Here is a 14,868-nt window from a genome sequence, read left to right on the forward strand (position 1 = left end):
TTAAGGCCTTATCATCTTGAGAGGAATGGTGGACAGAAAATCAGGTTAAAAGTTAGGAATTTTAATTTAGCCCTGGCTCTACTACTAACTAGTCATGAAACCTTGGGAAAGTCAGTTCAGCTTTCTGTACCTCACTGTCTCATTGACAGTAAACGCGGGTCAGGCTAGAGCCTATCTAAATTTCCTTCCAAATCAAATGTTAAGTAAGTCACTAAATCACGGCCATAGAATATACTTTATTACCATAAATGTCACAATTTCCTATGTTGTAAAGGTCAAGAAATCCACACTATTTAAAGCAGCAACCTGTCAGGTTGAATAATCTGGGATATAGAGATGACTGAGAGGACTCTGTTGGTGTTTCCTAGGTCAGTCACTTGATTGTTTAATCAGTTATTTTAGCAGTTTTATCAAACTAATTTGATTAAAAGAATCACCTTAAGAGGTATACTATTTTATTGAATTACAGTTGTATGCTCTTCCCAGTCTAACGAAGAGTGAGTACCAAATGTAAAGTTTTACAGAAACATCTGCTCTCAACACAGGTCATTACTGGATACAATAATCATTGTTAAGATGTTGTAATAATTTTGATTGTTACTTTAATACCACTGAGAATCAGATACTTTCCATACATGACCTCATTTAATCCAGACAACTGATCCATAAGCGAGATGTTATACTCCCATTATGTATTTATAGAACCTCAAAGAAGGGAAGCAAGCTAACCAAAGGTGAAACAAGCAGGAGAAGCAGGATCAGAACCCAGGTCTTCCTTAATTCTAGTTGCCAGGTGCTTCCTTCTGTGTGATACCACCTGTTTTTCTTTCTTCCTTCCTTCCTTCCTTCCTTCCTTCCTCCCTCCCTCCCTCTCTTTTCCTTTCTTTTCTTTTTTCTTTTCTTTTCTTTTTTCTTTCCTCTTCTCTTTTCTTTCTTTCTTTCTTTCTTTCTTTCTTTCTTTCTTTCTTTCATTCTTTCTTTCTTTCTTTCTTTCTCTTTTTTCCAAACTATCCAAAGATAGGCTTATTCTATCTTGGATTTATGGGCCATTGATAAAGTCTCACTTCCCAAATTCTCTGATTCTCTTCCTGACACATAGAGATGAATAATGTTAATAGTAGCTCAAGCATTATAAGAAATCTCAGGCTTCTCATTTTCTCCATGAAGCATCTGTCTTCAACTTGAGCACAAAAGGTAAAGTCAGGAAGCAGGCACATGATAGAAAATGACTGGTTTAAACTTTTTTCTTTTAAAAATGTTTTTAAATGTTTATTTTTGTGAGAGAGGAGAGACAGAGAGAGAGAGAAAGCACACGAGCAGGGAGGGGCAGAGAAAGGGAGACAGAGGATCCAAACCGGGCTCCTCACTGACAGCAGAGAGCCCAATGCAAGGCTCAAACCCACAAACCATGAGGTCATGACCTGAGCCCAAGTCAGATTCTTAACTGACTGAGCCACCCATGTGACCCTCAACTTTATTCTTTTAAAAGAAAAATAGGTGTGCCTGGGTGGCTCAGTCGGTTAAGCGGCGGACTTTGGCTCAGGTCATGATCTTGTGGTCCGTGAGTTCGACCCCACGTCGGGCTCTGCTGGCAGCTCAGAGCCTGGAGCCTGTTTCAGATTCTGTGTCTCCCTCTCTCTGACCCTCCCCCGTTCATGCTTTGTCTCTCTCTGTCTCAAAAATAAATAAACGTTAAAAAAATTTTTTAATTAAAAAAAAGAAGAAAAATAAATCTTGTAAGACTTTTTTTTTTTTTTTTTTGCCAAGGAATTGTTCTATGCCTCAAAAATACATTGGATGAAATAAGGAAGACCATCTTTAATTATTTTTATTTCTCACTATTACAAAAGAACATTAAGTCTGGGGAAACTTCTCATCAAGGAATATCAAACATATACAATTCATTCCCATCTGCAGTTTGTTCCCAGGAATAATCAAAATAAGGAAGGGATTTACAGTGTTAGAAATCACCCCAGTTTTTATAGTATGAACACATTTGCTAGTCCAAACAAGAAATATAAATTGACAAGCTTGCCTGTGTGTCAGACTATGCCAATAGAAAGGGAAACAGCAGCATTTGGTTTTATATTCTTTATTTACCAAGGTTAGGTATCCAATGCCTTAGCAAACTGCAGTTCTGACTGACCTTAAACAATGGGAAAATACTAGCAAATCCAACGAGACTCACTCTGGCTAACTAATCTCCTTTATGTTAGGATTCTATTATTATTTTATACATTTTTATAATTTTCAAAATTCTTCTGAAGTTTTATTTTGTCTTCACAGTCCAACAGAAATAATTCACAATGCATTGAAGAATAAAAATACTTCACTCTAACTTTTAAGTTTTTGCATTTCCTTTGTAAGAATTTTATAAAATTTACATACAAATTTAGTGTATGGTGAATGTGACCGCATTTTAATTTTATCCTTTACAATAGCACTGCCATTAGAGTTAAGATTAAATAAAAATCATGACTATAATAACTTAAACTGAAATTAAGATATTAAAAATAAGTTATATTTAATACAAACAGAATTAAATATTGAAAAATAAATTCTGCCTCTGTATCTATTAGATATTAAAAAGAATCTTGATATTGTGTTTGGAACCTAATTTCTAAATCTCAAAACCGGGCAAAATTTTAGATATTTGTCTTCACACCTTGCTTAAGTGAAAAACATTAGCGTAACAAGCTTAACTTTTTAACAGAAAGAATTTCAGAAGAGCAAACTGAGAACACTCATTATATTAGGAATGTCCTTCTGATCTGTCAAACCATCACCATATCAACACCATTTGTATACCATTAGAAGTCTCAGTTAGTTTGCTAAGCATGTCCAAGTAAGTGATTACAACGGATGAGCTCTCTGGGAGATTTAAAAATTTGGCTGACACAGTCTTCTCTAATCCAAATAAAATTTACTAATTTGAAAAAGTATCTTGTTCTAGATTTACCACTGTGGTCAATTATTAGTAAGTATACATCTCTTTATTGATTATACAGTTGAAAATTAAAATTTACTCAAGTAAAAAATTAGAAGCCTTTGGAAAAATTGTCTGTCTTCATATCTTGCTATTCATCTTTCCTTAGGTATATATTTCATCTTTTCTCCTTCCTTTTGTTTACAAGTATAAGTTAAGGACTTTTTCATGTGGTAGACTGTTTTATGAGATCAAATACACACAGATCTTCAGTACTTATTTAAGGCAGCTAGAAATGTTTGTAACCAAAGATTTGTGATGGAAGAAATTAGTGTGTGCTTGATACATGATAAGCATTACATAAACATTTTTGAATAATTATATAAATGAGTGAATAAATGAGTGAATGGTTTTCCTGTCTAGTAAATGTCCCCACTGTCCCACTTCAGTATCAAGGATTAGAACAAATTTGATTAACACAAGTAAGCCCCAGGGACTTGGCAAAATTCCTAGGGCATGCTTGGAAAATTTACAGGACATATCTGGCAGGTAATTCTTAGGCCTACAGTACAGAAATGCTCTCCCCAAAATTTACCTTTGAATTCGGTATCAGTAAGGTGTTTTAAGTTTCATGATAGCCTAAAGTGTTTGAAACTGAAATATTTATTTATATATACCATAAATGTCAGGAGTGTGTTTCAGATTTTAAGCTGTTAAGATTTACCCTCTGTGATGATATATGTGTTCTCAATGTTTTATTCAAATTTTGTCACAAAATATAAACATTATTGGATTTAAAATGATTATTTCTGTAACACAGGCTGAACGAGAAATATCTCCAAAGTGATCGAAATGCATAGTCATGGAAATATGTGAAAAAAATAGAACAATTTAAATGCATATGGTCTAATCCTTCAGTATTTCTTATGTATATCAAATATAATTGGGTCATTATGTGGAAACAGTATATTTATTCATCCTTTCATAGGGAGAGACTCTTTGATTTAGCTAAAAATTAAATCTAGAATCATTTAATAAGCTTGACTGTTTAGTTGTTTACATTTGAAATTTCTATGATATACAATTAAAAAATGATGTCTCTGCAGAAACTCATTTCAGAAGTGAAAGTTCAGGTGGAAAACCAGGTAAAAGGAGTCTATTTTAATATTACTGCCATCTGTCCAGATGGGACCCGAAAAGCAGGCACAGACGGATGTGGAAATGTGACAAGCAATGACGAAGTATGTGGGTGTGCATTTTTCCCATTTTAAAATAAACTAAGTTGTTTGGCAAGTTTTCTCACAGAAAAATCAAACCATTCTGGAAAACTTTATTTACTACTGACTCCAAGGATCATATTTATATAGTTCAAAGTAATTTTTATTGTCTCTTTATAAAGTTCCTACTTGTTTTAACTCCATTTATTTGTCTTAAACTCTCAAATTAAGTAAATATATATTATATTAAATACTTATTTAATGATAATAACTTTAAACTTCTGTGTCACAGCCAGTATATATCAGTAAAGCACATCTTTTCAAACAAGTAGTGTTTACACTTATGATGATGATGATACCTACCTTTTTGGTTGCAAATCTCAGAATAAATTTGAAATTGAAGGTAATAAGCCACAAAAAGAATGAGAGTGATGGAGCAACTGATAAGGGCTATGAATTCCAAAATCTTTCACTGTGCTATTGTCCCAGTACTCACAATGATCTAGGATGAAGTGGGGACATTTATTAAGAACAATAAAAAAGAAGTGTCATTTAATTAAAAAGGGATAACCTGGAAAACAGAGGGTCCAGATTATTGCAGTGTTAAGAAATAGGACCAGGGGTGATAGGAATTCTCCCAGTATCAGCACAGTAGAGGGTAAACACACAGAAATATGCTCTTCAAGGGAATTCTTGTTAGATGAAGTGATTTTCAGTGAGCCACCTTGAGGCATCAGTTGCCTAATTTTTAAATGAACAGATTACAAAATTTAGAATCCCTTTTCCTTTCATCTCTAAAGTTCTGTGGTGTTGTTATTTTAGTGTCATGCTGTAGTTCAGAAGTATGGTAGTATGGTTGCTCCAACAAGCTAGCTATTTGAAATCAATTATGGCTAGTTTCTAATTCTGTAGGTCCCTGCATAATCACTTTTTGGATTTTGTTAAAAAGACATTATATAAAAAATATATATTTGGTTTATAAAATATACAATTATAACATATAATTTTCATATAATATATAAATATATATTTGATTTCCATTAAATATAGAAAAACTGTGCTAGCAAAAGTTTCTGAGAAAGGGTTAGCCTTTTAGAAGTAGTTCTTTCTTTCAAAATCAGTTTTGGCAGAAAGGTTTTCCTTCTTACATTTTTTTTTCTTTTACTTTGTCTATAATCCCTTTTTCACCCTCACTTTCAACTAAGCAGTATAAACAGTTTGACTCTCAGAAAGAGTCATATGACCTCTTAATTATATAAACCCCAAATTTTGCTTTATTAATATTGGCAATGGCCACATTATCCTACACATCTGTTAATCCTTAACATTCTTTAAGACAAAAAAACATTTCAAGTAAAATACCAACTGCATTAATTTTAATATTATGAAACTGATGTTAATTTCTGATGCATATATGTAATATAAAAGCCTAAACTTAGATCTTTCATACCTTGTGTGTGTGTGTGTGTGTGTGTGTGTGTGTGTGTGTGTGTGTATTTGTGCTAGGCTTTTTGGTCAGAGTGAATTTATATATATGGATATATCCCCACCCACATATATTCATCCCAACAAAAAAGGCTACCACAAATTTTTTTAAGTTGTAATGGATCTTAATCAAAGATGGAAAAAAAAAACATACAAGCTTATTTGCCAAAGTACCTGAAAATTATAAGGTAGGCTAACAAATCCAAAAAAGGCACATTAAACCAATCATGTTGTGCAAAAAGAAAAAATAGAGAGAAAGGAAAAACTTGGCAGGATCTGTTGTTTCACAAGGGAAACAAACTCCTGCCAACCCAGATCTTTAGTTGTATGCTCATGTCTCCACTGAGACAAATGTAGGACCCTGTATTGAGATCTTAAGATCTGAGGGAGTCCTAAATCTTATTCCCTTAAGTAGCATCAGAGAAAGCCTCATGTTTTCCTTCATTAACACCATGTATAAACTAAAATTTAACCCTGAATCTTTACTTGGGGTTTATATATATTATATATTATTATAAGTAAAAATAATTTATTATAAATAAATTTATTTATGCATTATGTATTGTTTATATATTAATATTTATATGTCACATATTTATATATTTATATATTATAAATAAAAATTGTTCATCTGAACATCCTAATTCAAGGTTTAAACCAGTAGAGCAGTAGTCCTTTAGTTTATTTGATCTCTCCCTTGTGCCAAATATTCGTTAACCCCACATTTTAAGGACTTAATTCAGAAAATGGTCTATTCTCTCTCAAATTTGCTAAGAAATCAATTGAGAACATCAGTTAGTCATTGGAAGTGGAGTAGATGTTTCAAATAGACTTAAACCCATGTCCATTTAATGGTACAATATAGACAAGTAGCAGTCATTGCATCTTTTGACTCTCTGGTTCATTAATTAGGAAATAAATGAAATGGAAAAGGGATGTTACATCTATATATGAAAGAGTGCCTGTGTAATTTACAAGTGTTATAAATTTCTATAAGATGGTATATTATTGATTCAAAAAATCATTCACACATAAAGAGTGGTGATAAAAATAATCAAGACATATAAATATATTTTCTTTCTCTCCCTCCATTTAGGTTCTTTTCAATGTCACAGTTACAATGAAGAAATGTGATGTCACAGGAGGAAAAAGCTACGCAATCATCAAACCTATTGGTTTCAATGAAACCACTAAAATTCATATACACAGAAACTGCAGCTGTCAGTGTGAGGACAGCAGAGGACCTAAACGAAAGTGTATAGATGAAATTTTTCTAGATGCCAAATGTTTCCAATGTAATGAGAATAAATGTCATTTTGATGAAGATCAGTTTCCTTCTGAGAGTTGCAAGTCACATAAAGATCAACCTGTTTGCAGTGGCCGAGGAGTTTGTGTTTGTGGGAAATGTTTATGTCACAAAATTAAGCTTGGGAAAGTGTATGGAAAATATTGTGAAAAGGATGACTTTTCTTGTCCATATCACCATGGAAATCTTTGTGCTGGTAAGTATAAGTAAATGTATACATGTAGTTTTCACTAGTTACTATTAAACTAGCATATATATCAAAGTCCCTTTAAGTCACATCTTTATAATTACCAACCCTGAATCTGAATTTAATATTCAAAATTTCAAAGTCTATGAAATTAGGCCATGGCAATGCATTTATGGCACATGATTCTGCTATTTATATTTTAAATTATTTTTGTACAGAAAATAATTGAAAATAAAAACCAAAAATTAAGTGTTATTCTCAACCATGCCTTGATTTTATAAAGATAAATATCAGAAAAGGAAATTTCTGATGTCTGGCAGGTTGTCTATAATCAGAGTATTCTTCTAGAAAAGACTTGATTCATTCTCATAAGTAGTCACTCCCTCTAGCTTTCTCAAAGGATAGTGAGCTTTAAAAACACAGTTTCCATTCATTGGAAAATTCTTAATGCATTATTATAGATGGTATTATAAATTTGTAATAATTTAAACCTATCCAGTTTATTTTTGGAACAATGCAAGCAACAGAATTATCAGAGGACAGCATTCTTCAAGAGAATACGGGTTTTGTAAGTAATCTAGAAGATTAGTACCAGAGGCCACACACAGACCACGTTTAAAAATGAAATAATTTAAAATAAAAATATCAAAAGTACTTTTTGGCTAATTCAGTTTACTGCCACCTAGAGGTTAGATTCTAGAAAATCTATGCAACATTTGAAATTTAATACAAAATACTGTTTTCAAATGAATTAATTTTTCTATGACAGTGTGCTAAATCCACTTACTGTTACAACACCATTTTAAAAATGTTTGCATTTTGGTAAGCAAATATTAATTAAATTATTAATGAACTAAAATATTTCATTATCATAACCATATGGAAAAGTAACAAGCCTATACAAAATGAATTTTCTATTCTTGTGTCAGCTATAAATTTGCCATATATCACATAAATATGCAATGAAAAATTGACTTTTTATTCTGTTATATACACAAAATATTTTATATGCCAAACATGTATCCTGCTATATCTTGTATCATTGGTAGAATATAGATAAGAACAAGCCAGCAATTATCTTCTAATATTTAGAACTAATCCTATTTGGAACAGGGAAGAGGAAGAACTCTGATATCCCACAGATATTGGGATAGCAGCTTGAAATACATTGGGAATCTCAGTCTCTATTTATAGTAAACTATTAAAAATCAATATACTAGCTCTTCTGTATGACTGTTCTACCAGCCCACAGGCAGTTGAAAATCTGCTTTGAATTATTTGTGTATAAGTTATAAGTGCAAAATGTAGCTGACAAACATTTTCTTCACTAGTTTCCTTTGAGAATAAAAACATATGTTCACAGGTCAGCTGGCTAGGATTGGGCGTGCAGCCTACATATAGGGAACAGGGTCTGGCAGGCATTTGTTTGGCCTGGACCTCATTAGTTTTACATTTAGCAATTGAGTTGATCCAACAGTAGACTCTATGGAGCAGTTACCCTGTGAGGTGCTTGCAATAAGGGGAGAGAGGGAAGGAGGGAGGAAGGAAGCCAGGAAGCAAAAGAAGGAAGGAAAGAAGACTCTGTAGCCAAATAAGCTTGAGAAACACTGCGTAACCCTGTAATATATACTCCTTCTTGAGGATTTCTAATCCACATGGGCATATTAAATTTTGGATGCTTCCTGAAGTCTAAAACCCATTTAACTACATATAACCAATGTTTCTCCTCAACTTACTTGTCTACATGCATGCCCCCAACCCCAACACACATGCACACACACACACACACACACACACACACACACATGCACGCACACACATGCACGCACACACATACATACATACATACACCCACACTCCACCTTGCTTTCTCTCATTTACCACCTAATAACAACTCACAGCATACTTTAGGACATGCCTCTCTAACCTGCTAAATAATGTCTTCAAGATGTGAAGAGATCAGTTCAACTCCGCCAGAGATCTTATCTTTAAACATGGCACTAACAGAACTGAAGCACTAGAAGGGTTTGCCTTAACAGACCTTCAAAAGTATCCCAGGCCCTTAGCAATAATGAGAAACTAAGAGAATGATTATGGAAGCTATTAATCAAATACCCCTGGTTTTTGGATTTCAAGACTGACAATTAACATTACTTCAGCCTTTGTAGCTTTTTTATATTTGTGTGTTTTTAATTTAAAACTGAATGCACAGCGACCTTCAGGTAGTCAGGCAGCCACTGCAGTGGGGCATATGTCACAACTGTCAGCACAAGAGATTAGCATCATGGGGTTTATCTACAACAGAACAGCTTCGAAAATAGACGCTCCTAAAACCTCTCGTTGTTTATGTCGGACGAATAGAAAACGATGCTGTTTCCATTCAGTTGACTGTCAGTGTGTTTCCATGGATATGGGAGGGGAATTTATGTTTGGAAACACTGCACAAAGTCAGTGGCTCCAATAACTTAGGTCCTGGAGTGTCTGTTGCAGGGCATGGAGAGTGTGAAGCGGGCAGATGCCAGTGCTTCAGTGGCTGGGAAGGAGATCGGTGCCAGTGCCCATCAGCATCAGCCCAGCACTGTGTCAATCCAAAGGGCCAAGTGTGTAGTGGAAGAGGCACATGTGTATGTGGCAAGTGTCAGTGCACTGATCCCAGGAGCATCGGCCGCTTCTGTGAACACTGCCCCACGTGTCACACAGCCTGCAGCGAAAACTGGTATGTGTTCTCCAACTCCAAACATACATGAAGCAGTCCTTCACCATAGCTATGTTCATCCTTTTATTTTGCCTTCCTTAATCTTAGAAGTTGCTGGATTTTCTCTACCAGATAAATTTGTTATCATCATGCTAAAAAGGAACTGAATAGGGACTTTAGGAACAAGAAAACTTAGATTCTAACTTTTGGCCACTAGATAGCTGTGAAAGCATTGGAATTGATCTAGGCATTCACTGCTTTACTCTTTTTTTTTTTTAACGTTTATTTATTTATTTTAGGAGAGAGAGAGAGAGAGAGCGAGCGAGCACATAAGCAGGGGGAGGGGCAGAGAATCCCAAGCAGGCTCCACGCTATCCCCAACATGGGGATATCCCCAAGGGGATATCCCCAACATGGGGCTCCACATCCCAACATGGGGCTTGATCTCATGAAACGTGAGATCATGACCTGAGCCAAAACCAAGAGTCTGAGGCTTAACCGACTGAGCCACCTAGGTGCCCCTGCTTTAGCTTTGTTGAAACAGGTTTGTTGTTTTGAAGAATAAGATTTGGTGTTCATAAGGACTCACTGTTTTTTACCCAGCTTTCATGAGATATAACTGACATATAGCCTTGTTTACACAAGGCTTAAGGTATACAACATGATGATAATTGATGGCAGTTTACCATCAATTAGCTGTTTGATCTAGGGTATGTTGTCGAAATTCTCTGTGCCTCAGTTTCTTGATATTGAAAGTGATGATTATAATAATACTTTGCTATATAGTTCTGTGACAGAATTAAGTTAAATGATTCATGTGAAAAAAACCCCAACATTTTTTACTTGGTGCATAATAATCCTAGAATAAATATTAGCTATTATTACTGGGTTTTTAAATTTTTTTTATTTTTGAGTTTTTTAAATTATTTTAAAAATAAAGAAAGAGGGGCGCCTGGGTGGCGCAGTCGGTTAAGCGTCCGACTTCAGCCAGGTCACAATCTCGCGGTCCGTGAGTTCGAGCCCCGCGTCGGGCTCTGGACTGATGGCTCGGAGCCTGGAGCCTGTTTCCGATTCTGTGTCTCCCTCTCTCTCTGCCCCTCCCCCGTTCATGCTCTGTCTCTCTCTGTCCCAAAAATAAAAAAAAAGTTGAAAAAAAAAAGAAAGAAAGATACTGGCTATGAAGCACCCCTGGAAAAAAGTGATGTATAAGTAATAGGTGATATGTTAAGTGAAGATGGCATTATTGTTTTGTGACAGTAACTAATTTTCCAGTAACAATTTGAGCCTGCTCAAAGACCACTACTCTAAACATCATTGTGCCTTCTAATTTGTTTTATTCAAAAATTTTAAGACATTCACTTTCTCAGATTGGTAGCTCAAGTAAAATTTTTAAAATTATACATGGTAATTTATGTAACTCTCTTGGAAGTGCAGTACTTAAACATAATGATGGAGTTATTTCTAATGAACCCAAGTGAAACTTGAATTGTGTATTCACTGCTAAATTTTTCTAGTAGTATAACATTTATCTTCTAAAATATTTTTGCTAATTTTATTTGTAATAAAAGTTTCTTATGTATTTCTTGGGTATTTTCTTCTCAATACAAAAAAATCATTATTTTGACTGTACACATTATTAAAATAGTTTTAGTGATTAGAATATAATTTTGCATGGTATTAAATTCAGCCAGTATTACAAATAAATATTTTGGCTTTCTTTCCCAGTTTTACAAGACTACTATCCTAAAACAGTACTCTATTTTGATATTTTATGTCTTGCAAAAAATACTATGGGCTTACAACTGCCGGAGTCCAGCTCCAGCAGGTCCAGGGGTTCCAGAAGGATGAACAGCGTCGGAGAAAAAGTGAAAATAAAACAAAATTAAAACAAAAATAAAAATAAAAAACTGAAATAAAAAGCTAAAATAAAAAACTAAAATAAAAATGGACACAGACAACAGCAGTGTGTTGAACTGGCCGATTTATTGCAGTAAACGTGGCATTATATATAGTAGTGATTTCCTTGTAGCATACATCAACTATGTTTTTCTAACATTACCTAATTTTGAAAATGTTCCTATGTATAAACGACCTTTAAGAAATAACATGGTGATTTTCCCCTAACTTTCCCGCATACACTTTGATTATAGATTAATTTCTTACATTATTCCATTATGCACCTGCGTTTATCTATAATCTACAAAGCATTTGCTTTGCTGTTCTCGTGAAAGGCCCTCCATTTCTCAACACCTCAATTGGAACAGTTACAGGGACATGACCTCCTAACCACTTGAAGCCAGAAGAACAATGTATTTGCCTCAGTCCGAGGTGCCAGAAAGGGGCTGAAAAAGCCTTAGAAACCCATGCCTCATACATTCTCAGAGAGACAATGCACTTAGGAACCAATGAACCATTCTGTAGTTTAACAGACTGGGTTCAGTCATCATCTGGAATGCCTCCAGGGGGCCAGGTGGGCCTAGGGGTTGAAGTCACCTGTGTCAAGAGATACACTCGTTAGTTGCCAGAGTGAGGCTTTCAAATCCATATGTCTCTCCTTTACAGGCCCTCTTTGCTGGCAAAGGTATGAGGCTATCCTTCCTGTAAGTAGAGGAGTCTCCATAGGGGATGGCAAGGGCTAAACCTAAGGCTGCACAATTTCTTGGGGAACCTTATTTTCTTCCCTAATGGTTCTTTTCCCAGGGGGCCTGCCAAGGGCAATTCCCCAACAGACAATACCCCAGGTGGTTTTAAGGCCAAATTACGTAAAAGCGGGAGGACAAGAAGCTTCACTGTCAGTGGGCTGCCTTGCAGTCACCAATCCGTCCACAGCCTGGGCCCTGCCACTCAGGCTGGGATAGCTCGGCTTCCAGCATACAACATATTCGAAGATTAAATGTTTCGTTTCTGTTTGTCTTTATAGGAATTGTGTGCAATGTCTTCACCCTCATAATCTATCTCAAGCTATACTTGATCATTGTAAAACTTCATGTGCTCTCACAGAACAGCATTATATGGACCAAACATCAGGTAAACCAAAGCTTACTAATGAAAGCACTGGAGAGTATCTGTAGAGAATCATATTCCCCCAAAGAGCCCACAATCAATCATCCTAAAGAAAGGAAAAACTGCTTCAGTGTTTTCAGTCTTCTAGAGATGGTACTTTATAAAAAGCAGCTGAGTATATTTGCCATAGTTCAGCTGAATGAGTAGATCTCCTGTCTCAGTTATCCAGCTAAATGTCCATGCTGGGCCCCGCTATGGAAGCACACCAAGCAGAGTGTCTACAGAGGCCTCAGTGAGCCAAGAATGGAAATTTCCTATGTACAGTCCGTTTCACCCTTAGACATAAACTCTATGGAGACATTCTTCTCTTTCATAACCCAGCTTCCTTCCAGTTACAACCTTCCTCATGTAAAACCAAAACTCTCCTTTATGTTTCAGGTGAACCAAAAATTCTAAGTAGCAATTACATGCTTTTGCAAAATATATGTCCTAAAAAGGGCCATCCCTTTCTGGTGTTTTTCATTCTGAAATAAATATAATTTATGGGTAAGTGATTATAAAGGCAGCCTAATGGAAAGGGCATGAAAACTTTTAAGCTTAAAGCATGTTCCTTGACACCAATAAGAAATACCAGCCCTCTTACAAAATTTCCCTGAGCCTCAGTTTCCTCATCTGTAATGGAGATGATAATACCAACCTCAAATATTGTATGACAGCAAATGAGCCAGTGAACATGACATAAATATTTAGATTAAAAGATGACACACAAATGGGAGAAACATGTGAAAGCTGTGTTCAAAGACCACTTTAAGACAAAACTTCATTAGAACTCAAAAGCCAGTATCCGACTTTGCTCAGGTGTTAAGGTGTTGAAGTACACATGAATTAGAACCTAAGCTTTAAATTATGTCTTCTTTGAAAGAATTTCTACTGCTACTATTATTTCTAGTCTCTCCTCCAACCTATGAAAATAATTCCAGCTCTTACAGAGCCTGCACAGAAGAATAAAGTTTCTCCAGTTGTGTTTCCTTCTTCTCTTGCATCCACACTGATCTTAGTCCATAATAAATTTGGCTTTGAAAACAGCCCATGTGCTGCCAGCTGGGGCTGCAGCAATCACTCCAGAAAGCCAAGTGCCTTTTCTAATAAATAGAGCCCTTCCTGTCAACATGTCATGTATTATGTTAAGTAAACAAACCTACTCTGACCTAAGTGTGGTTACAAAAAGTATTCCCTTAAAGGTCCTTAGGAAAAGCCCTTGCTTGACCTAAACCAAGATGAGAGTCATGGCCAAGGCTAAAAGTTTGGCTATCCAAAATGATATTCTAACATTTTAAAATGCATGCAGACTTGAGCCTTGAAAATGTCCTCTATCCTAACCCATTAGAAATATTTGTAAAATGTAACAGTAGCTAGGGGGCTCCCCTCCCTTTCACAACTATGGTGGAAGGAGAGGAAAAGGACATTTGTTAGCCACCCCTATTATCTATCCACTCAATCACACTTAAAGGGTGTTTTGGTCTTCTGGCTAAGCTCCTCCTAGGCAAGAAGCCAAAAAGTGGGATCAAGCCACGTGTCCCCTTTAAGGATCTGCTTTAGCCTGATGGACTAGTTCTAAGACAGCCAGAGGAAATGACAGTCTGTCAGGATGAAAGGCATGCATGTCATAGACCTGAAGGTCACTCTGGAAGACTCCAAGGGCACCACTTTTGAATAGAGCATCTTGGATTGTCTCTGTGTGTGAGAACAGTAACAAAGGGAGACTTGTACTCTCATTTGGTGTTTCTATTCCAATTAGTAGCCCTCCGGACTCCCTTTACCCTTTCTTTCAAGGACCCTTGTCATTGACCAAAAGAAAACTGGCTCGAAGTGTTCTCACTTGGTGAGGAGCCCTTACATTGTTCCTGAGCTCTTGGTTTATTCAAAAGCATGCTTGGTCATCCCTTGGGAATTCAGACAGAAATTACCCATGTTTGGGTAAGGTCTAAGACTTGGAAGGTCCCCTCTCAAAAGGCCCTCTCAGGGAGACCTTCATACATTTAGGTGAAG

General features: G+C 35.8%; 1 protein-coding gene across 1 annotated transcript in view; it reads left to right on the top strand.

The window, feature by feature from the left end:
* Positions 1-14,868, top strand: part of ITGB8 (integrin subunit beta 8) — an 83,511-nt gene that overhangs the window by 62,735 nt on the left and 5,908 nt on the right. Inside the window, exons 9-12 of the mRNA XM_060632672.3 lie at positions 4,033-4,167; positions 6,725-7,130; positions 9,612-9,837; positions 12,737-12,843. Of these exons, the coding sequence (XP_060488655.1) occupies positions 4,033-4,167; positions 6,725-7,130; positions 9,612-9,837; positions 12,737-12,843 (874 nt within the window). The remainder of the gene's footprint in view (positions 1-4,032; positions 4,168-6,724; positions 7,131-9,611; positions 9,838-12,736; positions 12,844-14,868) is intronic.

Source organism: Panthera onca, chromosome A2 (genome assembly GCF_046562875.1).
Source record: "Panthera onca isolate mPanOnc1 chromosome A2, mPanOnc1 haplotype 2, whole genome shotgun sequence".
Classification (NCBI taxonomy): domain Eukaryota; kingdom Metazoa; phylum Chordata; class Mammalia; order Carnivora; family Felidae; genus Panthera; species Panthera onca.